This window comes from Electrona antarctica, assembly GCF_951216825.1.
Source record: "Electrona antarctica genome assembly, chromosome: 13".
NCBI lineage: Eukaryota > Metazoa > Chordata > Actinopteri > Myctophiformes > Myctophidae > Electrona > Electrona antarctica.
Window position 1 is genome coordinate 36,908,410 of NC_136794.1, and position 25,860 is coordinate 36,934,269.

The 25,860-nt window shown below is 43.9% G+C and overlaps 1 protein-coding gene across 4 annotated transcripts in view; it reads left to right on the plus strand.

Annotated features, from left to right (window-relative positions):
• slc4a3 (solute carrier family 4 member 3) overlaps window positions 1-25,860 on the plus strand; it is a 60,288-nt gene that overhangs the window by 19,428 nt on the left and 15,000 nt on the right. For all 4 annotated transcript variants that reach the window (XM_079517403.1, XM_079517404.1, XM_079517405.1 and 1 more), the window contains 5 exons: window positions 14,433-14,572; window positions 16,577-16,757; window positions 17,179-17,314; window positions 23,214-23,409; window positions 25,281-25,386. In XM_079517403.1, coding sequence (XP_079373529.1) covers window positions 14,433-14,572; window positions 16,577-16,757; window positions 17,179-17,314; window positions 23,214-23,409; window positions 25,281-25,386 — 759 coding nt within the window. The remainder of the gene's footprint in view (window positions 1-14,432; window positions 14,573-16,576; window positions 16,758-17,178; window positions 17,315-23,213; window positions 23,410-25,280; window positions 25,387-25,860) is intronic.

Genomic DNA, 25,860 nt, shown 5'->3' on the forward strand with positions numbered 1-25,860 from the left:
CAAATATCTCAAATATTGATGTACTTAGATACTTTTCACCACTGTTGATTTGCATGGTAGCCTCAACTACTGTTTAATGAGGGTACAATGATCACTGTACCCTCATTATGAGCGTACAATGATCACTGTACCCTCATTATGAGCGTACAATGATCACTGTACCCTCATTATGAGGGTACAGTGATCACTGTACCCTCATTGCCATTGCATTTCCAATGTTTGTGAGTTGTGTTCATTCACCACCCTCTAGTGGCAGTAAAATATGACATACATTTAACTGCCGTTTGTCTCCCTCTGCTGGTTATTGCTGTGTAAAGCGCCTGTAGTAAAACAACATTTCAATGATGGAGGCGCCCACAATAACATGAGGGCTGAGTGATACAGTACTACTGTAGGAGCTCTGTCATGCCAGACATATTATTGGTATTAAAATGAACTCACTGTGTTGTGTTGGTACTGCTGTACAACTGAAGCCTGGCTTAAAAAAGGGCATAGCTACTGTATCTTTAGTGTGCACAGCTGATCTGCACCGGTCAGAAAAATTACACTTAGCCAAATGTTCTAAACTTTAAAGGGGAAGAGAGCAAATGGCATGTATTAAAACTACCACTTAAACCATTTCAACCTATCTGCATTTATTGTTCCTCATTATAAGATTTCACTATTCGATTTCTGTCTAAGTTTGTCAACTGTTGACAGTTCAGAAACCTGCCTATACCAGTGAAATTATTGGTATGCCGGTTTGGTCATTTCAAACCAGATTTAAATGTCTTATTATTATCATTAGTATCTCCCTTCACATTCAGCAGATCCTGTGATCTTTTGTGGCCAGATGTGTGTGTGTGCATGCTCTATAGCCTCAACTCTCTATCTCGAATATTGCCCCCCCACTTTTTACATCCTGACAGCACCACTTTGTGTGTGTGTGTGTGTGTGCGTGCGTGCTTTGTGTGTGTTTTTACTGTGCATAGACATTGCACTTGGCGATGGCGTGAGTGCAATTAGCAACAACGATTGATGGTGGTGTGCAAAGCTGGATTCCAGCCATTGGTCGACAGATGCCTGGTCCTACTACGTATTACTTCTGGACAGTTTAGTGACCTGGGATTCAGCTCTTCCCATTTTGTCTGTACTATCCATGAATCCCTGAACGTTGCTTTGCATGACAATGTCTTGAGAGAGACGCGCGAGTGAGAGCAAGACCTGAGCTAGCGCGCCTGGCTGAAGAAACAGGCTCGGCTGCAGAAGTTTACATCTTCATATAAAACTTAAATACACATTTTAAGAGGGTTTTTTTCTGCCGTTGCCGATAGTAATGTTAGGTTGTTAAACTTGTCCTCAATTTCCCTTTGTAATAGGATGTTTACCAGAAGCATATAGCCTCCATTGGGCCACTCGGGCACAGGCCCAGTCAATTGAGATTTTGCCCAGTCTAGCTTCTGAAAAACGGGAGCGAAAAAAGGAATTACAAAACCTCATGTATTAGGAGGGCACTATATGAGTCACCAGATAAAAGGACGTGTTTTCGATGAATCTAACTGGTTAAAATGGAGTTTGAAGTTACAATGGGTTTGTATAGGAAGGGGGCGGGGCAGCTAAAATAAATATCAAATATCTAAATATTGAATCGACCAACTTAAAACTGTCTGAGGTGTTCACACAAGACCCCAGGCTCCTGGCGCTGCATACGTTGCTCACCACCACTGTTCTGGTGAGCCTTCCCGCGTCCGAAACGGTCGAGAAATGACCGTGTTACCGTGTTGCAGGCTTGCAGCTTTCCGTGCTCGGCACAGACACAGGGTCACTCATAAATACATACGTAGGGACACACATAGCTGCGTAATGAAGCGGAGGCACCGCTCAACAACAAAAGATAGTCTACATTGGCAGCCCTTCACCCCCTGTGCATGCACATTTATGTTAGTAGGCTAGCGAACCACAGCAAGCTGCATTTATTTTAAATAGTCCCCCATTAGCAAGTTGATAACTTTACCAGCAACAGAAAGTAATGCTATACCCCGGCTGGTTCCACAGATGAAATTATACACCTTGTTTTTAAAGATGGTGACAATATTTGCATCCTTCCATTGTGGGGGAATGCATTATTCCCACCATGAAGTCGTGGATTGCTCTGATGCAGAGGTAGCCCCCGTTCTTCAGGATCGCAGCTGGGATGGAATCAGGTCCTGGGGATTTATTGTTCTTCAGTACCTTAACCTTAATTGTTAAAGGGAGGTGGGAGGTCAAGGCTCTGGATAGTCGGTAGGGTTGGGAGCTCCTCCAAAACTGACAGATCAGGAGGCTGGCCGGTTTAAGAGTGCCTCAAAATGCTCCCCCCCATCTTTGGACAATCAAGGCCTGGTCTTTAATGAGGACGGATTCATCTGCCGTTCTAAGGGGGCAGACAGTATGGGTTCTTCGACCATGGGGTGGTCTTTGTTGCATCATAGAAATTGTGCAGGTCATATGTGTCTGCGAATGATTGTATTTCCTGTGCCTTTGATACCCACCAGTGATGTTGTACACTGGACCTCTGTCCTTTGGTCTTGCAGCCTTCTCTTGGTGGACTTTTGGAGGCGTACTGCTGGGCGGACCACCATACACACGCACGCACGCACGCGAGCGCGCACACGCACACAGCAATTGTGTGAATACACTTATCCATGTGTTCCAATTGTTGGTGGGGGTTGGGTGGGTGGGGCTTATGGGAGTCATGATCTCAGTATTTCTAAAGTCCTGGCTGTATGTATGGCCCTGACACCAGCACTCTGAGAGAGACAGACAAGAGAGGTGGCATGGGGGAGGGATGGGTCGTGCATGGCAAAGTCCACCCCAGCATCCCGGGGCATTAATTAACGTGGAGTCCACAGTCGATTGTCCTTCATCATTCAGCGACCCTGGTGCCTCCGGCCTTTCCTGCTTTTACTGAGCAGCAGGGCAATCATCATTGACTGTTCACAGACCATCTGGAAACAGAAACAGAACCAGTGGTGGAGACTAACTAAATACATTTTCTAAAGTACTGTACTGTAACCTTTCTTTTATTTAGTATAGATATAGATATAGAGTATTTACAATTGTCAATACTTTTACCTGTACTCCACTACATCTCAGAGGCAAATATTGTACTTTTACTCCAGTACAATTATTTTAAAACTTTAGTTAGGCCTACTAGTTACTTTGTAGATTTAGATTATTATTACAAAACATACATTACCCATGTCGGCCCTATATGCATTTTGACCATTTGAAAATAGCATATCTACAAGCTGTCACGGTGCGGCACATTGTGAGCTTCTAGATATGCTATTTTCTAAATATTTTATATTTTTATATATTTGAAAACTTGTGAAATGGGGCATTCTGCATAATGAGTAATTTCTACGTTTGGTACTTTGAGTACATTTTGATGCGAATACTTTTGTACTTTCAGTAAGTACATTTTTAATTTCTGCCATTTACTTACAGATATTTCTACATTAATACTTTTACTTAAGTATAAAAGGTGAGTACTTTTTCCAAGACTGAACAGAACCACAACAGATTGGTTGGATTAACCGACAGCCTCTCCTTTCCTCCAATGAATGCATGTTTCACTCAAACAAGACATTTTTTATTTAATGGAGGATATTCATTTATGTCCTAATCCAAAACACACACATTGAATAAGAATTTGTCATGTGACTCATACAATATTTTACTTTCATAGAGTGATGTCCCTGTTGGTATACTGTAGGTTAATTCGGCTAATTGTGAAGTTGCTTCACTCGATTAGAGGCCAGTATGTTGCCAATACCATTCTGTTCTGGACTTCTGGTGTTGAGCTACAATTGAGCCACTGACCTAGTCTGAGAAGTCAAGCCCTAAAAAAAATAAGCTATACACAATATACACAATGAGCTAAACATTGATGACTGAAATTATTAATAATACATCAGAAATCACACTAATGTGAAATGAGGGGCGCTCTTATCGTCATACATCATCATCACATTCATTCATCGCATTCCGTGCTCAGCCAGGTCTTTTGACGAACTGTGAGCTTCAGTTCCTGAGGGATCCTCACGGCCCTCTCCCATAATACTTATGAGAAAAAAAAATATATATATACTTCATGTTCTTAAAAACATGCCTTAGCGTAAGCTCATGTTTCATACACTGTCACTCATGCACACACAAAAACACACGCGTGCACGTAGAAAATGTCCCCTCAGGGAGGTTCCTGTTTAGCTCAGAATTGAGAGCACCTGCTGTGGGCATGTAAGGCCACTATGCCAACAGGGGAGACATAGTTTCCATGGAGACCCTGAATGAGAACGGTGGGACTCCCTCTGTAATTCAGCATCACATCTGACTGAGCAGAGCACCGCAGACCAATGCTGGAATATGTGCTGCTTCATTACGTTTACGTTGCTTCAGTTTTTATAGCTTCTGGGAGCGAGTGTGTGCGTGCGTGCGTGCGTGCGTGCGTGCGTGCGTGCGTGCGTGCGTGCGTGCGTGCGTGCGTGCGTGCGTACGTGCGTGCGTGCCTGTGCCTGTAAAAAGCAACGTGTGGCATCATTGAAGATGATATTAGAGGCTCGTTGTGACTTTGACCTTTACCCCGATGCACTGCCGCTCATCATTTGGATGGAAAAGGATGACTAAAGGGCGCCAGCTCTTCCGACTTCTCCACTTGGACCCGCCCTATCTGCCGCAGGATCAATCGGCTGGTGGACATCATGGAAAAGGGTGGAGCCCGGCTGATGGGCAGTCTGCTCGTTCAGCATCAGTGTTTTACTTTGGCAGTGACAGATTATGTTTCTGGTATTTTTTTCTGTCTCTCTGGCTGTGGATCCTTATTGCGCCGTTCAGCTTGTCTGCACCAAAGGTCTTACGTCATATTTGTGACTTTTACTGGAGGAAGGATCATTTCTGGACCTATAATTACCTTGAAAGTCCTTTGTCTTTTTGGAGCTCGCTTTTGTCTTATCGTCACATTGTAATTGTTCTCTGTAGCATTTAGCTTGACAGCGTGTCTCGTTTTGAGGGAGGGACCCGAAAGTCATCATATTATTTAGGGCCTTGTTCTGGAGCATTGGTGTCCAGAGAGGAACGTCCAATTAAGTTAGGCCGACGTCTCCACAGAAACCCAGGCTCGGCAGAGCGGAGACCCAGGAGGGAAGTGACGGCGTCTAAAAGTCGGGAGCCCTGGATGAGCACTCGGAGAAGGGCGGGGAAGAGGAGGCGCCGGCTGCAGAGATGACAGACTCGGGGGGACAGGAGGAGAGCCTGGGACCCACGGCCGCTGATGACGTGCATGGCACCGACCGCGGAGAAGTGGAGCGCCAGCCCATCGTGCAGAAAGGCCTGCCGAGGCAGCATACCCTCTCACAACGGGGCTCGGCGTTGGACGTCCTTGAGGACTTCACAGAGTTCGCCTTGGACTTCGACGACTACGACCTGCTGGAGTCGATCCACACTCAGCTGGAACCAGAGGAGCCCGAATGTAAGTAGCCACGCACTAGCGACTCCTGCTGCTGGGACGTGGTGCAGGGAGGCGGTCTGGGAGACATACGTTACGCTCTCCTACTGAAACCCAGGGGGAATTGGCTATGGCTAAATTGGGATAAAAGGTGGTGACAACGGGTGGGGGGGGGGGGGTAAATTCATTTGAAATGGTGGGAATTCCTGTTGTTTTCAATTTTCCCGTCTTGTGTTTCTGATTATATCCCCAACATTGTATCAGTTATGCTCAGCTTTGTTTTTACCATGGGTAAAGTCCTCCAGCAAAAGAAAAAAAAACACAATAGCTGAAACAAAACATATCATGTCAGGCCAATTCATAAACACGGCAAACACGCGTGTGGACATTGCACAAATTATGAATAACATGCCTGTTTGGAGATGCTTTTAACAGAGTGTGCTTTCTACCAGCTCAGCGGGCTAGCGGGTGTAAACATAGTCTCGAACTCTTAACACTAACAATGTTGCTGTCACGCAGCATCCAGTGATACACCACAGTGGGTGGACTGCTTTCCTCAAAGTAAGTGACAACTGAAGAACATTTCGTGCACAAAGAAGTGTGTGTGTGTGTGTGTGTGTGTGTGTGTGTGTGTGTGTGTGTGTGTGTGTGTGTGTGTGTGTGTGTGTGTGTGTGTGTGTGTGTGTGTGTGTGTGTGTGTGTGTGTGTGTGTGTGTGTGTGTGTGTGTGTGTGTGTGTGTGTGTGTGTGTGTGTGTGTGTGTGCGTGTACACTGTACAGTATGTGTGAGTGGTTGGATGGATGGATAGATAGATACTGTAGATAGTATCACAACAAAGTTATATCATGATTGACTGAATTGTCATTATCAATAATGATATGATATAAAAAAAAAAAAGATTAGCCTAACCCAAGGCTATGTCTGTATCAGAAGTTACTTTTGAACTTTTGTTAAATATGCAGAGTAGCACATTACTTAACCTTGGTTACATCTTGTACTTAAATGTTGACATTAAATAATAATCCCTTGGTGTTTCATTAGCGGGAGCGTGACAAAATACAGCTTGTAGTGATGAACACACCACACGTGGAAATGCTACGATAAGGATACCAAGGATTCGACCGTGATGTCACTGCTATGCAACACGGAAGTAGCACGGATGCTGAAAGAACGGCATTATGCTTGCGAAGCTGTTTTCACTGACGAATCCTTGGACATGTGACTTAACTTGTCTCCACTGTTGAGAAGCACCCAGCTGCGGTCTATTGCCGCTGTTCCTGGTGACGCAAGGTTATAGATGCGTTGCCTGAGCCTGGACAGCCGGGGCACCTGATGGAGGGGAAAGGTACTGGTTGGAATAACGCGTTCCTTCCACGTGCTACGTCCAACCGGGGAAACTTACCCTGTCAGGTGAATGAAGCGTTATTTAAGCGAATTATGTTTGGTCCGACGTACTAACAGTCCGACACGCATTTGTCCGACACCCTACCCTAACATAACCCTAACCGCATGCGGAAGGCACAGGCGAGTCTTAACCTGTCACGCATGTTGTCGGACAGTTGCATGTCGGACCAACGTATGCGCCCCAAAATAAGCGGCTTGGACTCATCATGCATTGAAGCAGGATGTCAGTCCATTGCTCTCCCTAGGTTGACAGAGGGAGTGTAGCGCCCAGGATTACATTAGTCTGTCTGTCTGTTCAGAGTACCTTCACACTGTGCACAGGTGCATGATGGGAAGCTGAGTTTTTAGCAGCCGTTATGTGATTTCGGGTGTGACTGTACAGTGACAGTACAGTAGAGGGACCCCCTGGGGATCCCCACACGGTAACTCTGTCATTTGTCGACTGTTTCGGACGCGGGGCGGCTCGGCGGAACCGGGCCGACACCCTGGGCACGTTCATGTGGGTCTGGATGTTCCGGGGACCCCCCTGGGGACCCCCACACGGTAACTTTGTCATTTCTCGACCGTTACAGTACAGTACAGTACAGTACAGTACAGTACAGTACAGTAACTATAACAATAAAACCATAGTTGCACCACTCAGTCCACACGGGTGTGATTTTAGGCTTTATAATCACAAATTGCACAGGGCAGTTATGACAAATATACAAAGACATTATTGACACATTTAAGATCTGCTATTTCTGCTATTTTTGGAAAATGTTTGATATGTACATTTTTTCAACGTTGAACGATTATGCAAAAATAATTGTGATCTGAAATAATTGCGATTATCTCAAATAATTGCGATTTGGCGATTATGTAATAATTGTGACACAAGCCTATCTGCAGTATACTTTTACTCAAAGAATTTCAACAACTTTTTTACACCTGTAAACCAGGGTGAAATTGAGTTGAGTTGCAGATGTTTTTTTTGTTTTGTTTTTACTCCATGCATAATAACATTGTGGTAAATTATACTCACATTGATTTGTCTTGGCTCTTAGATTGTGATTGAACAGTAATTAATTTAGTATGGGAAGTGGGCGGTGGCAATGATTAAGGGCTATAGATGGATGAGTTGTGTGTTTTTAAGCTTTGATTGATTTGGAAAGTATACATGAAAATTGTCCCTGAAGAAAAGGTCAAATACCCATGACTAATTGTACATTGAGATGTTTTGCCAACATTGACTCAATTATTCAGGTACATTTAGCATGGTGATATAAAATTGGCATTCAATTGAAAATGTTTCAATTTGGAGATAGAAATCTCTGATTAGCTTAACGCAGTTCAGTTGTGGTTGTGAACTACAATCACAACTGTATGTGTATAACCTTGTCAATCGATCATTAGGAGTTTACTCATTTCCATTGATTCTGTAGCACACCAATCGCGTAATTAACGGCAATTGGTGCCTCAGCCATGGCCACATGAAGCTTTGAGTTGTGTGCCGGGTATTGAGTTAATTGACTGAACGGCGTGCCCCCGATGTTGCCTGTGTTCCGATTGATCTGGTGGCCTCCACAGGGGCACAGCCACAGCTAGAGCGGAAAGACATCTCATTGACATACTGGTGCTATTTAGTCTGTTTTGCTCTGTACTTGGCTTTGAAATTGTGTTGATAATAACTAGAACTGCACTCTGTCGAGTGCCTACTTGCTTATGGCACACAAGTAGGCCATAAATGGCCTACTAGTGCGCAAGCAGAGCGCGCAAGTACTGTCGACCTCTACAAACTGTCAAATATCAGCTTATCTTTGAAAGAACGATTGAAATATTGAATTATTAGGTTTAGCTATTTGCTACGTACCTACTTTTTGCACGTAAAAAGTAGTATTATGAAGTATATCGTAATAAAGATGTAGATTAAAGGACCCAATGCCTTCGATGGTGACGTATATCTCGATCAGTGTCGGGTGGATTAAAGGAAATGCCTCTATGTATATGTAATTTGTCAGTTGATTAGCGGTATACTGTGGTTACTTTTGATGCGTATATGCACCGTCCCAGCATATGACGTCAGGGTATAACTGGTATAGCTAGCTCTCAATGATGACTAGCTCTCAATGATGACGTAATAAAGATGTGGATTAAAGGACCCAATGCCAGAGTGTAATTGGCACCACTGCCGTATCAGGCACAAGTAGTCATTACGTCATTTGCTGGGACGGTGCATACGCATCGTCGGGCGAAACTAGTACTTGCACGCTCTGCTTGCGCAAGTAATAATAAAGAGCACTGGGAAGTGGCACCGGAAATTAGTTGTACGTATGGAGATACAGCTCCTCTACCTCAATACTGAATACTATGTATTTATGTTCAAAGTAGTAAGTACAGTAAGTACATTTTATTTAGAGCACCTTTCACAGACATCAGAGTCACAAAGTGCTTTGCAACAAGAAAAGCAAAACATGTCAACACTAATACAATAATAAAGCAAGGAGACAGAAAACAGAACAATCGGCACTGGTGAAAATCAAGAAATCAATACAGGACTATGTTACAAAGATATGGGGTTACCGCCTGGCTATGGAGGGTTCTGTGTGTGATGACGAGAATTCTAAAATGAATTCTATAATTTATTGGAAAGGAAAGAGGAGAGGAATAACGTCAGTGCAAGGTTGCTGGGAGTCATGCACTTGAACGGTGATGTAATAAACATAATATGTTTGTTCTGGGTCATCATGACCTGACGAAGATGTGACCAAAACGTTGTCAATATTTACCTGCACCATGTGAATTAAAAAAGCGCTCAAACTGTCTGTGATGCTCCGGTGTCTTCCTTCCTATTCATCAGTCCTGCGTCTGAGACGCACCAGACTATAGCTCAGGCTTGAGGCGCGGTGAAACTCCCTTTGGCTTAAGTGGTTACATTTTGTTGCACCATATGTATTGAGCTTTCTTCAAACGGTGAGCGACACAACTCCTGTGCTTTCGCTTGTACCAGCCGGGTTGCATTGTGCTTCTCATGTGAATACACAGACAAACTATCACTCCACGAGTAAACTCAAGGCAATCTACGCCTGCTTCAGCTGTGTGAAATCATTGCCCTGCGTGTCGTCTGTCGTGTACACACAGTTTCACGGGCGTGCGCCCACTTGTCGCTCCGGCTGTCAGATTGCCCACGCCTCTGTACCTGAAAACTCGCCTCCCATTGACTATTAGTTACTAGGCACGTAATATATATATATATATATATATGTATGTATGTGTGTGTGTATGTATATATATATATATATATATATATATATATATATATATATATATATCCAGTATATATCTCAGAACTACAGAGAAGATTAGAGGCTAGAGCATTGAGCAGGCACAGTAGGCCTAGTGTTTTAAATGCGTAATTCTTGCAATGCCAGATTTGACCACCAGGACATGGCAGCATCAGTAATACTCTTATTAATAAAGATTGCAGTTCATCGTGTTCATCTTTAATACGTTATCAATGTAATCAAATCGGCCTGTGACTCCATTTATCCGCAGTGCCTGGTCAAGGGCTTTCTTGAATGTGTAGTTTACCCGTGGGCTACATTTGATCTGTATAATACTGTATTTAGTATTGTATTAGTTGTAACTCAGAAGCCGTTTACAGGAGGGGTTCTCAAAGTGGGGTCTGGGCACCCCCAGGCGTCCTTGAGGGGGTTTCAGGGGGTCCCCCGGCAAAGTGTTGGACCCGCATGAATCTGGAAACCTGAGAGTGTACAAATTACTGGTCCATTTGGTTCCAGGTCTGTGGTCCTATAATGTATATTGGACTGGGGAGAAAGTACTGGTTTACAATTTACAGTACACTTCATCTTCACTACTTGCATCTATGCTTAGTTCTAACCTATGCACAGCTGGTGTAATCAGCCCCAGGCCAGCAAATATCAATATTCCCATAAATCTTTATCTTTATCATGTCAAGCCCAAAAAAACGTAACACAGATATGTTTTGACTGGCTGTTGTGTTATGACTTGTTGGAGAGTTGTGTGCCTCTGGCAAAACATTTGGATAGTGTTAAACTGGTGGTTTCTTCTCACATAATGCAGAGGTGATTTATTCCTGATTCATGGTTGCGCATTGTGTCGTGCATCGAAAATAGCTGATCTACAAGCTCACAACGCTTCACGACGCATCGCTGTGAGCTTGTGGATCGCTATTTCAGATGGTGTGACACACCGGCACACGACTAAGTATAAATCAGGCTTTCGTGGCATGTTCATGCGTGATACAGCCTACAGATTTCTGTGGATACAGCATTATTGCATCATAGGTGCCAAACAAGGTTTAATGGGCTTCATAGAAAGCACATGTCTTGGCCTGGGAGGCACATGTATTATTAGGTTTTTGGGCTTTGTGTCACAAAAGTGAAATGAATCATGCTTCGCATTTGACTGAGGCCTCACACACGCGTGCACACACTCTCTCTCTCTCACACACACACACACACACACCTAGCCGTTCAGAAATCAGGACGCATGCAGGAACCTGCACAGAATTGTGACATGCAGGCATTTCACCAGATTACTCATTGGAAACAGATGGGTAATTCAGAAGCTTTCATTGCATTTTTTGACATCAGCCAATTACTTTACACCTTTCTTTCTCCCAATTCAGTCATTATGCCAATTAATTGATTGGAGGGAGGCCATATGGAACGGTGGAGTGTCGACTATGGTGATGTGACGTGTCACGAGGCGTTATGTCACGAGGCATGATGGGCTGACAATCATATATGGAGGCGTGAAGTGACTGACGGGTTTTGCAGGTTTTCATAGTAATCTGCGACCTAACAACAACCCAATCCCCCCCCCCCCCCCCCCCCCCCCACACACACACACACACACACTAAACTGGTAGACTTTTAACAAACGTGTTAAACTTTTCTCCTTATGTGTCTCTCCGTGCTACTCTCGTCTTCTATCTCTTCTAATTACTTATGCTCCGCACGCACGCACACACACACACACACACACACACACGCCTGGGCCCATATTTTGGATCTGTGCGGGACTCTGCTTCTTGTGACCAGTCTGTGACGTCAGTCACCTATGACATATCTATGACTTATCTGTGCATATTTGGGCATGGCTTCAGGCAGATCTGAGCCCCTTCAACTTCCATTATGATATTAAAGTTAAAAAAGTATATAATATATGTGCATAAAACCATTTGTGGAGGTACTTCTGTGGCCTACTTGCAGTGTCCATAAGAAGTTTGCCGCTGATCGGTGCAAGATTAGGAAATAAAACGTCTGGGTTTCCGAGGCTAGTGCAAGATTAGCTCCAGATACAGACAAACCCTCTTAAAGACTTCATGCAGAGCCACGCCGTAAAAAACATATTTTTAAAAAGCCACTTTACTGTAAAAGCTTGTCTATCGTCTATCTTTGCCCCACGGCACCGCTGCGTACGATGAATTATAAATTGGGGCTTAAATGGGTAATTCCACTGTACACATGGATCCACAATAACGGGATGTCAGCTCACGTTGTAATAGCCTTGCATGTTGGGTCTTCTGTGATAGATCTAATCTGAAGCACATGTGCGTTCTTATCACTGACCCAAGAGGACAATCAGGAGTGTTGGCTCGGGCAGCGAGTTGCTCTAGCAAGGTCTCAGAGCAGAGTACAGCCAAAGGCTTCCCTTTCCAGTTCAATACAAATGCATCCCCGAGAGAAATCCCAGACCTGTGAAAGTGCAGAGATGGAAAGCTACTGCTTTTACTCAGTATTGCTACTCTTTGCTTGTTGTGACAGAATTAAGTATTAGTCATTTAATTGTATTGATTGAATGAATTGTATTAATTTAAACTGTGATTAGAACTGGAGAAAGTGGTTTATGGATTACATTAATTCAGATGGAATGCACTTTAAAGTCTATTAATCATGAACTTTTGTCTTATATATTTACATGGACCTGTATCAAAAATTTCAACTCAAATGTCCAAACACACGGAGAGCAACAAGGGTGAATTCTTGTTTTGAGTATTGTTGATCCTTCCCTTCACACTAAGGAGTTTCAAAATCTCTCCGGTGGGCGCCAGAGCACAGCTAGGTCAGAGACGCGTTCCAGCTCGAGTGCACAAGGATCGGAGGAACAACATGAAGTCTGACCTTATTCTGTAGAGCAAATAGCCCCGTGGTATGAGAGACTAGCTCACCACAGTCAGCTGGAGCCAAGCAGAAGAGGATGGATTCTACAACGTAATTCTAATTTGTGAACAGCAGCCTCCTATGTTACTTTGTCAGCCTTCATTTGTTCTTTTGTCACCTTTTGTAAATTAATGCCCTTCCATTTGAGTGTCACACAAATGTGTCAAGATGTGACATGTTGTGAGAATTTTTTTAAAGTCAAACTGATTAAGTGTGTCCGTGGGTTTTATATTGAGCCAATGAAAAGTTTTAACTTAAGAGCTTGTGACCAAATAATACTACATTGGAACTTCTTCTTATTTTTCCATTTCCTAAAAAGCAACAGTTTCTGACATACAAGGTTTCTGACAATTTGCATTTGTTTTTTGCCAGAAAAAGGTTCTGAGGAGAAACCACCACCTCCATGTCATTTTACTCAGTCTGGTTGTGGAAAAAGTCAAATTTAATGTTGCAAATTTAATAAAATGTTCCATAGTTTGACAATAAATTATACTCTATATGAGTATAACCATACGTTGTAGTCATATTTGTTTATTTAACTTACATGTCATACTGTAGATTTTCTATGGCTTATGGAATGCATTTCTTAAAGCCCCATAAAACCAATGATGCATGATGTAAAATATCCATATAATGAATTGCAAGATTCCCCCTGGCATTCTTGCAAAACTCTTCCACATGGGTGGACCTCCCAGGTCTCCCAATGCGTTGTCCTTATAAAACTGTGCCCATGCACACTGCTCACTCTCTCAATTCACACAGAAAATCATAGCCAGGTCCTTCCTTTTACGGCAATACCTCGTCATTATACTAAATTCAATAAGATATGGTTTGCGGGCTGGAGAGCTTGCAAATTGAATTACGCCTTTTGAACTCGCAAAACGTCTGGTGGCGTAAAACCGCCTCCCCCTCTAAATAATGACCCATGTCTGTATCCCATGGCGGACACACATTCTCGCTCACCCATGTAGCTTTGGGCCTGCTATTATCGGATGTTCATTTTATGTCAACTGGAAACTTAGACAGACATCTAAATCAGATTTAAGATTTTTCCCCCCTCCCAAACTAAGTAGCCTCAGAAATGATCTGTGAAAAATGTACGCTTCCCAATCTTCAAAGTACATCTTCTTATGTCAGGCTGTTATTTTCAAAATAGCACCTGGAAATGCTACTAAAGCCTCATGAATGTTTGCGGTCGTGCTGTGGAATTTCAGCCAGTTGCGAGTCCAAATAATCAGAGAGACCATGTCTAAAACCCTCACTTCATTTGGTCAGGGTTTTGTAATGAGTGTGTTTGTACCACAGCGGCACGAGACCTGAGCTTCTGATGCTTTGCTGTGTGATGTGTAATAGACTCTTGCGGTTGTTCCGTTTAGGTCACAGGTTCGAGGACAACCCCGGGGTGAGGCGCCACCTGGTGAAGAAGTCGTCGCGATGCCAACTGTCCCGGACGAACTCCACACCGCTGTCGAGCCTGAAGAAGAAGAAGAGGGCGGCGGATAAGAAAACTCACGAGGTTAGCAATAACAACAAGAAGTCCTAGTAGTGACTGACACGGGCCAAATTATGCTTTAGTTATACTTGGTTGCATGCCGTGTCGCACACAACAAGTAGCTGATCTATTTATCACTCAGCATCCAGAATGAATTTGTGTTTTGAAACATGATTGGAATGTATATCCAATATGTAGGCCTATGATATATGTCCCTGCCTGGTTTGTTGATAGGATGTAATGTTTTGAGGAAAAACCCACATCCAACTAAACAACCCGCACGCACGCACGCACGCACCCACGCACGCACGCACGCACGCACGCACGCACGCACGCACGCACGCACGCACGCACGCACGCACGCACGCACGCACGCACGCACGCACGCACACACACACACACACACACACACACACACACTCTCTCCCCCCATGCCTTCGGCCTGGTGGAGACAATCATAAGACAATCATTTAACGATTTTAGTTGTTGTCCCCCTTCCACACACACACACACACACACACACTGAATTGAGATGGATTGTATTTATATATTATATATTATTGTCTTATAAAGAAGAATGTCTAAACAATGCTTTTTTGGAAGATATTAACTATTAGCAGAATAGTACCTCTCAGTCCCGGCATAGTAGTTCCGGAGTGGTTCCAACGGATTGTGCGGCCCTGTCTTTCCCTAGTGGTCTGATCGAGGGTAGCTACTGGGACGTAAGTCGGGACTTGATCACCCCGGCTGTTTGGAGTGACTCATAGGAATAGACTATGTGACAACCAGGTATAGTCTGGTGACCACCGGAATGTAGACGGCACCCCGGGAGCAGTATGGGTTAGCGCCCCTGCTTGCATCCTCCGTGAGGAGGATGCCCAAAAACCTTCGATGAGGCCTTTAGGAGGGCCATTCGAGCCGCAAGTGGAGTCTGCAGTACTACCGTTGCCCAGCGGTGGAGCCTGCAGAACCACTGTGGCTCAAGAATCCACCACTCCGGAATTAAGTGTCTGGTGCTGGGACTCTGGTGCAACGCACAGGTCCTCGCGGTACTCCTGGCGAGAGCAGGAGTGGACCTGGTGATACGGAGGAGGGGCCCGGACAGGAGGCAACCCACAGAGCCTAGTCCCTCCACTTAGCAGAATAGTACCTCTCAGTTCCGGAGTGGTTCCAACGGATTGTGCGGCCCTGTCTTTCCCTAGTGGTCTGATCGAGGGTTGCTACTGGTAAGTCGGGACTTGATCACCCCGGCTGGGTCACCTGAGTGAGGGGTATGATGTTCGAGAGACCCGAAACCCTGATGACCTTGGGATACATCACTGAGGATACGTCCCAGTTGCATCCAGGCGATGTTATTTTTTTACTGCATTTTCTTAGATACAGCACTTAATTGAAGGAAGCACTTAAATGTCTTTAGGACAGTAACTATGATGTAGTTAGTTTAGGCATAGATTTGATGTGGTTTAGGTTAGTAAAGGAGGTTGGCCATATCTTAGTGGTTAGAGATGCCTTCTAGTAATCAGAAGGTCACTGTTTCGCCTGCCAATCCGCCCGTATAATACGTGTCAAAGTGTCCCTGAGCTGAGCAATTCCCTAACATTTCCCCTCTGAGTGATCATCATGACCATCTCAGCGGCTATCTGCTGGGTGAAGCACTGGATTCCCCCCATGGGATTAACCCATTTTGGGCGGGAACCCCTTTTGGTGTTAGCATCATGTTATGCTTTAGCTATTAAAAAATAGCAGATCTACAAGCTCATAGCGCGCTACAGAGTGGTGCGCTACGAGCTTGTAGATCTGCTATTTTTGAAAAATCGAAGAACGACTGACATAGAAACATAGCTTTTTCAGAAAACTGTCAGGATGTAGAAGACATTTTTAGAATCTGATCTCAGGTCAAAATTGGTTAAGAAAGGCCTACACAAAAGTAACATTACATAGTATGGCCTTTATCCGACTGAAAGCATGCTGTTTGTAATGCCTATCCTAATACACAAAGTGAAGTATGTGGCTCCTTCTCTTCTCTAGGTGTTTGTGGAGCTGAATGAGCTGATCGTGGAGAAGGACCATGAGATGCGTTGGAAGGAGAGGGCTCGTTGGATCAAGTTTGAAGAGGACGTGGACGAGGAAACCGAGCGCTGGGGGAAGCCTCACGTGGCCTCGTTGTCTTTCCGCAGCTTGTTGGAGCTCCGCCGCACCATCACGCACGGTAACCTTGCACGCAGTCATGCATAACGTGTCATGCTATAGTATAGTGGGAAGGACAAGAAGGAAGAAGAAAGAAGAAAGAAAGAACAAATACATATTGTGCATGTGAGATGGAAAAATAAAAATAAAATAACACGTGGGATTTATAGTCTCACCTCAGAAGAAACAAACAAAACCCCCATGTCAAAAACCACTTCAAATATGATTCATTGGCTGCTGGAAAATGTATCTTCACAAAAATGCGCCAAACCTTGTTTGTGGAGTTCTGGTACATTAAGCAATGAGAAAGCAATTTTCATTTCTTAACAGATCTCTGCACACTATGCTGTACGTCTCAGCACTGCTTTGGACAGTAATGTAATCCTATATCTTCAATCTTCAAACAACTTTCTGTTCTCTTCCTCTACCCCTCTCCTCTCTAGGTGCCATACTTCTGGACCTGGAGCAGAACACACTGCCTGGCATCGCCCACCTGGTGGTGGAGACCATGATCATTTCGGACCAGATCCGAGCTGAGGACCGTCCCAGCGTTCTAAGGGCTTTGCTGCTCAAACACAGGTCAGCTAGCAGCCAACTTTGACTCATCGTCACGGGTTTGCAGGCATAAGGGAGTGGGCAAAAATCTTTGTCGTACAAGTTCCCATCATTTAGTTTTCAAGAAAGTGGAAAAGGGTGGAGATGTAAAGAAAACTAGGAAAACAGGTCATACAGTATCTGTCAAATTATAGTACAGTGAAAATGTGTATACATAAAGTGCATGGTTAAAGGTATATTCAGTGATTTCACTTAATTAAAATATCACTTCTTTTTTGTTTTGTTGTGATAATCCTCCCTACTATAGAGTGTGCTGACCATATAAGGAGTTCCTACCTGTCCCCAGTTAACCCCTGGGGTAAAAAAAAACGTAGGTTTCGTTTTGGGCTATAGGTGGCCCAGCCGTCATCCAATCAGGATAGAGAGGGGCCTTCCGCCAATCATGATCGAGCGGGGGCGGGCCTTGGTGTGCGTGCTGTTGACCTGTTGCGTGTCCTCCCACTGTAGTGCGTGCATGTGCACATCTTGTTATCGGGGTGGACCGTTTTTTTTCCTCCAAATCACCCAAATCACTGAATGCTCCTTTAAAATAAATGAAGGAAATGGAATGGAGCCGTTAAAAATAGCAGAATATATAGTAACGGATACTGTTTATATACATACAACCAATACCAATAAAACGTACAGGTGAGACATAATTTATCTGATATCAGACATGTCAGTGTAAACTTAAGTCGTTCACATCTTCACACAACACAGTAACCCAACACATAAATGCTATAGGGGTAAATACATACAGTGTGTAGAGTTGACCGATGTATCGGTGTAATATTGATTTTGTGAAATCAGACTAGACGATGAAATATCTTCATCTTTTTGTGCATTTCGATTGACATCTTTTGTGCATTTTTCATCGGCAGTGATTCGCCATCGTGTGACACGAGGAGAGAGTAACGGCTCATTTATACTTTGCTATTCGCGTTTGTCGTGCGATGAAGTATAAATTAGCCCAGAGGGAGTAGCCGGGGAAGGCAATATGCGTACTTTTGGGCTGTTTTGTTGATTGTATTCTTCCAGCTGTGGATGATTACACCGCCCCAAAGGCAAAGGAAAGCACGCTAAGAGCCCTGTGTGCCGTGCTCTAGCTTTGCAACAGGATTTATGGAAGCGCTTCAGACATCTGTCATCTGTTGTGCGTGAAGGCTCAGCACTGGAAGGCAGTGACACAGTTTAGATTTCTCTCTTCACAAATCTGTGTTAACCCATTTTGGGCGGGAAGTTCTGTTAACCCATTTTGGTGTTAGCATTATGTTATGCTTTAGCTATTGAAAAATAGCAGATCTACAAGCTCATAGCGCGCCACCGAGTGGCGCACTACGAGCTTGTAGGTCTGCTATTTTTGAAAAATCGAAGAACGACATAGAATCATAGCTTTTTCAGAAAACTGTCAGGATGTAGAAGACATTTTTAGAATCTGATCGCAGGTCAAAATGGGTTAATCAAGGTAATCTATCGAGGCTTGCATCGAGGAGATGTCGGTGGAAGGGCCATCTTTCCACACACGCAGAAAACCCTGTGATCAAAACAGAAGCGAGTGGCAGCAGATTACGTGACATCTCGTCCCCCTCTCTGGCCATCGACTACCAAAAGTCCCCACCTCTTATTGAATGGCGTTGACGTTGCCCTGCCAGGCTAAACAGAACCACGCTGGCCAAGAGCACGAGCTGCACAGAGGCACTCGATACGTTTTGGATCAAGACGAGTCTGTTGGATTTCTCAGATTCTATACTGATTGGCTAACATTGCCTTCCAAAGTTTTCAGGAGTGGCCCGTTTCATTCAAAATGCTGCACATGTCCTTCTCATCCAGAATTCTATCCTCAGAGATGCTATGAGTGATCTGGCTCTGCATTTCCTCAACAAAATGAAGAAAATTGTTGCAAAAAACAAACAAAAAAACATGTTTATATTACTCCTAAACATTTTGCCAAACATCTCACACAGTCCTATCCTCCACACACGCAGAAAACCCTGTGATCAAAACAGAAGCGAGTGGCAGCAGATTACGTGACATCTCGTCCCCCTCTCTGGCGATCGACTACCAAAAGTCCCCACCTCTTATTGAATGGCGTTGACGTTGCCCTGCCAGGCTAAACAGAACCACGCTTGCCAAGAGCACGAGCTGCACAGAGGCACTCGGTTTTGGACGGTTGCGTAACGAAACGGCAGTGGTGGAAAGTAACTAAGTACATTTACTACTACTGCTGTACTTGAGTACAATTTTGAGGTATTTGTACTTTACTTGAGTATTTCCATTTACCAGTACTTTTACTTCTACTCCACTACATCTCAGAAGCAACTATTGTACTTTTACTCCGCTACATTTATTTGAAAACTTTATTTATAGGTACTTTGTAGATTTTGATTATTATTACAAAACCTATTTCGGCCATTCAAAAATAGCCGATGCGACACATTGTGGGCTTGTAGATCTGCTATTTTCAAAAGAAGATGTTATTAATGTTTTACTTTTACTCAAGTACATTTTGAATTCTGGACGTTTACTTGTAACAGAGTATTTCTACATTGCAGCATTGCTACTTTTACTTAAGTAAAACATCTTACTTTTTCCACCACTGCTGTCAGACTTGGAGAAGGAGAGCTGCAGGGCATGCCTGGTGCTGTCGGCTCCCATTAGCTCTTTTTGGGGATTTGTGTTAATTATGCGATACGTCACGTCTCGCACCTAAGCTAGTGTTTTATGTGAGATATTATTGGCCCTGGCCAAAATCATTATCAGGGTTTTGCAGGATTATGACTGGTTATGATTTTCTGTTGGTGTCACGTGTACTCAAGTTGGTGTATGTGTGCTACACATGCACGCATGCCATTGATGCATGCACGCACGCACGCACGCACGCACGCACGCACGCACGCACGCACGCACGCACGCACGCACGCACGCACGCACGCACGCACACGTAAACCATGGTCAATACCATTACTCTTCTGGAAAATGAAGAACCTGTGTTCCGAAGGATCCAATGTAGTTACTATTTTAGTCACAAATGTAGCACTCTGGGATTCCCTTTGAATGAAAAGTGCAATACAAATAAAATTCATTATTATTATTATTACAAACCCTTGTTAGCGATTTTTCCTTGATCAAATATTTCACTCCCAAAGATGATCTACAAGCCTAGGACATGCAGCATGTTGTGAGGTTGTACATTATTGTATATATGTACAACATGCTTGTACGATGATGTAGAGCATTCATTTGTTAAAAGAGAAGTTGAAACATGGATATACAAGGTTTCTGCCTCACAGCAATGATGTGCAACCAGTTTTTTTGATCGCTGCACAAATCTCACTTGTTCTCAAACCCTTTCACACGGCAGCACTGCTAAAACAACAGTCCCCCCCCCCCTCCCTCGCTCTCTCTCTCTCTCTCTCTCTCTCTCTCTCTCTCTGGGTGTAGCTTAGTAAAAACAGAATGATACATCAAGTTTTGACTGCTAAACAGCGTTAGTGCATGGAAACTGCTGCTGCTTGGCAGAACTTTAATGAATTGCATTGAATCGATAGGTTATATGATGCCACTTAATAGCACATGACTAACGTCGTGGTGTGTTTATACGTTTTTCGTTGCGTGATATTTGCCCTTTCGGATGTCCCCATAATGTGCTTTAATGACACCTTTGAAATGTACCGGGCCTTGTCATTATGTGTCAACACTGGCACACTGCAAAGTCCTGAGTGTAAATATGAGTATAAAAATCCCAAAATGCTGCATTTCTGTCCCTGCTACTGGCTTGCAAACATACATACACAATACAGATGTGACATTTCTAATGTTCAAAGAACCTGCCATTGGCACTACAGTGGCAGTGGATTGCCCAAACATTGTCATTGACAAAGGAAGATGGGGGGATTTGCTAAAGTGTGAAGTTGTGCCAGGTGCGAATTCACACCAGTCTGTCTGCCTGTCTGTCTGACTGACTGACTGAGACTGACTGACTGACTGGCATCTGGCTGGATTTTCTTTGGTGTCTATCCTATCTCTCTCCCTCTTGTTCTCTCCCTCTTGTTCTCTCTCTCTCTCTCTCTCTCTCTCTCTCTCTCTCTCTCTCTCTCTCTCTCTCTCTCTCTCTCTCTCTCTCTCTCTCTCTCTCAGCCAATCATACACCGAACATAGCCGATCAACAACAAGCTCATAATAGCATGTCACGATTGTAGATCTGCTATTTTTGGTGTGCGATACCGGCACACACACGCACACACACAGTCACACACACACAGACAACGAGACAGCACTGAGCCGCCGTGCGCAGTGCAGTGCACATCCCGTCCTCAGCAGCCTTTCCGCTTCTCATAATGCCGTGTCACCAGCTGGTTCCATGGGGGGAAAAAACAAAAAAACACTCCCCTAATTAGCCTGGGCCGCTCCAAGATGTGAAATTTATGATGTGGAAAGAAATACATTGAGGCACTGTTAGAATTTAGCTCATCGGTTACCCGGGGCTCTTTAAAGATCCTCTGGATACTCCTGGAGCACAATTCACTCCAGTGTCACACCTCGTTCCTTTGTTTTCGGGGGCGCAGTCGTGTCCTACTCGGACGGAGCGTTATTGGACCGCGTGGGCCTAATGAGCACGGTGATGATGTCACTGTTGGAGCGCAAGCTGCTGCGATGAAGCCGTATATATGGGCTTGGTTGGTGACGCACTAGCGTATCTCTGTTTCCCTTTAAGGGGAAGGGGGACAACAACTAAAATCGTTAAATGCGCACAATGCATCTTATGATTGTCTGTCTGGGGACTATTTTATTTAGCATCTAAGATGGCCGCCCAAATAGGATGTGAGTCCAGCGTGTGTTACATTACAAATGGCTCGGCAGTCTGCAGTTGGCTCTGCGTCCAGCAGGAGGCAGCAGATGGGTTAAAGGGCCATTTCACGACTGGAAGAAACTGCAATCACTCAATGTTAGTAGTATTTGTAGTACATTACAGTATAGCACAATTTGAAATTTGCACTCTATTGCCAGAAAAATAATGAAGTCTGTGTGTTTGTTTAGGACCTGACTGGATTGTTGAATTCCTACAATGACCATAATGCTTTGGTGAATTTGTGGTTGGGAGACACCCCACGTGGGCTGTCTGACTGAGACAGCATGTAGTCCAGGAAGGAAATGAGACCACAGTTTCATGACAATTGTTGGTTATGAACATGGCGTCTAAAATATCTAGAAACACATATTGCACATGCACATAAAAACCACAGGAAAGTGTTTCTTGTGTCCTAAACATCATTCAAATATTATCTGGTTGCAAAAGGGGTGTCCCATTAAGGCTGATTTGGGTTTTCTTACCATTGGATGTAAGCAGACTTTCCACAGTGGGAGACAGCAATTAGCTCCCAATCGCCTGAAGCCTTATAGCCTCATTCCAAGTGGCAAGAAGTGGAATAACAAACGTCTTGTTTTTGCTTTGATCTCAGATGCACTCAAATGAAGATTGCAACAGCTTTTTTTATATTCTAAACCATCCTGTCAGCTGATAATGGGGAGACCTTCTTTTGGTTATTCAATTATTTTTTTATTTCAGACTCAGGAAGGATTTCAAGCAAGCATGCAACACTACATTACAGAAAATATTAACATAATACAATATAACTAATCGGAAAATAGACGTCTCCCCATTCGTTAGAAGGACAATATCAATTGCCAAACGCTGGGACGGGTGTTTTCCGAGTCATTAAACATGGAGTTTGACGTTGAATGAGCTTACGCTTATGGGGGGTGGGTGGGTGTCTGATCAAATTCATAATATTCAATCAAACAACGTGAAAACAAAAGTCAAATTCCCCTTTTCACATGTTGAATTAGACCCTGGTATAACCCTCCCCCGAACCCTTTCTCTCAGCCACCTGAGCGACCAGAAACACCTCCACCACTTCCACCGCCACCACTCGTCCAGCAGTCTCCAAGGCAGCTTCAACCACCAGCACAACCACGTCCAGGACACCGTGCTGCCTGTGGTGGGCGAGGACCAGGACGAGCACCATGACAAGGGCCCGCCAAATTACGACCCCAAGCAGGATGTGTTTACCAGCTTGTTTGTGAGTTCACACTTTTGTTTTTGTCCTTATTGGCTTTTGAATATTACGTCATATGGTGGCCACGTCTATGGGATTAAAAGTGAGGACGGAAAATTGAGGAAAATTGATGTGTGATGATAAGAGGGCCCCTCACTTCACACAGGTGTGATGTTTAATGTTTAGAGCACTTATGAGGTGAATCGTTTTCCAGCCAAGTCTGAGGATATTACAATGTTTGTTTAGCATTTATGACGTAAACCGCAGTAGGCCTATCTCACAGCCCCCTTTCCACACCCCCTTCCGGTAGCTAGTGGTGTTATTTAACATTAGGCATTTACACTTTTTTTCTCTGGAGAATCTAAGTACATTTCCTAATGTTAAAAACTTAAAATGTCAAAGACCGATAATAATATGAAGAAAACACAATGGTATAACAACTCAAATAAGTAGAATAAACCTTACCTTTACAAAACGGTAGTTTGTGGCTTGTGAAAATACCTCTTTTAACATGGAAGTCTATGTACCGCAGAAAAAATAACACCATTAGCTCCAAAAGGGAGCGTGGAAAGGGGGCGGGGAAATGCTGTGAGAGCCTGTTATCAATGGACTGTAATATTCTGCCTTAAATTCAAGCGTGGGTTTTGGCGTATGCCCACGTCAACGTCACATTTCTCAAGTGATCCTATACAGCTGATCCCAGCGTATTTTTGTTTGGAGCGTCCGACCGTCATTTAAATAATACGCCCCTTAAATATTATCGAGCATGAGAACTCCCGATTTTACGACATAAACAACTGGAATACGACCAAACAAACATGTGGAAATCCAACAATAAAAGAGTTTCCCCCTCGCTGCCTATAATGTCCACGCACGCACAGCACACTGGAAAGAAACAGCAGTGTGCTGTGCCAGTGCATGTTAGGGCGGCTGTGGCTCAGGAGGTAGAGCAGGTCGTCCAATGATCCCTGGGTCGGCGGTTCGAATTGGTGTCTGAATGTGGGAAGTGAGGACGCTGGCGTCGACTGTTCGCCGCTTCACCTCCCAATGTATGAATGAATGAACCATTGTAAAGCGCTTTGAGCACTTGGAAAAGCGCTATAAAAATGCAATTCATTATGTAGGCAATCCGCTGTCGGACTGCTGTGACTGATGCCATGTTAATGAGAGATAGCCTGCAAGGCAGTCATAATCAACGCTTATGGAGTGATTGATGAATGAATGCATAAACATATGGATGAAGACTGGTGTGTGCTGGGTGGGATGTCCATGAAAAGATTTTCTTAAACAGCGGCGCCCGCCTAGAGATGGATGGTTGGCGGTCTTTGAGTGCACAATTCAGCCACCAGAAGGCGGTCATGGCGGCAAATTAGTTAATAGAGGATAAGTTGCAGCAACTCCTTTTCGAGGGGTTCCTCCTCGTGCAATAATGTAAATGACAGAGATACTTTTGACAAGAGGCCATTTGGATAATTGCACCCATCTCGCTCAATGGACTCGGATAAAAGCAATATATCTGAGCTGCCTCTTACCAGTTTGTGGTTTGCTTTATACTCACGATAATCACCGGCGAGGATCGATTTGAGCCAGATTTAGAGTAAACGCCTGATTTGGGGCCTGTGGCGCTGACACTGTACTTTGAATCACTCCTCTGTGAGGTCACAGCATGGCATAGGTAGCGCTTGAATTCAGAAAAAGCAGCGTCTCGTTCTACCCACATGCACTGGATTATGTTCCAATCAGCCTACAGGTGCTCCTAGTTAAAACTTCTTGATGCATTAACTGTGAATGGTTAATGTTCTCCATGGCTTGAGATGTTGGCAAATTAAAAACATCCCATGGAAAAACAAAATTCTCTGTTCAATTCTAGCTTTGTGTGCTCTGTCTCCTCTTAGAAATCTCTCCACCCCCTGCCCACTGACAGCCATCCAGCTGCAGTCCGATCCCTGAAACTGCTAGCCAAAATTCCAAAAGATGCTGAAGCCGCTGTTGTGTTAGTCGGTAAGATCTGATGCTGTTGGAGTCGAGTTTCATCCATACATAGAAGGCTTATTCATTGCTATTTCGAAAGACGCAGTTTTGTATTATCTTTGTCAGTCTTGACTTTACATACATTATGCGTTTGTTTGCTACTTACATCCATCTCTTATGGGATCAAATACACTTTGCGTCAATGTTTGATGTAATTAAGTCAATTTACTCAAGTACTGTACTTAATTACAAGTTTGAGGCATTTGAGTTTCAATACTTTTACTTCTTTTACTTTTACTTCTCTTCTATCTCAGAGGCAAATATTGTACTTTTACTCCACTACAATTATTTGAAAACTTTAGTTACTTTGTAGATTTTGATTATTATTACAAAACGTGCATTTAACTACTTCAGACCTATATACATTTTGCCCATTTCAAAATAGCCGATCTACAAGCTCACAATGCATCGCGATGCGACACATTGAGCATGCAGATCTGCTAT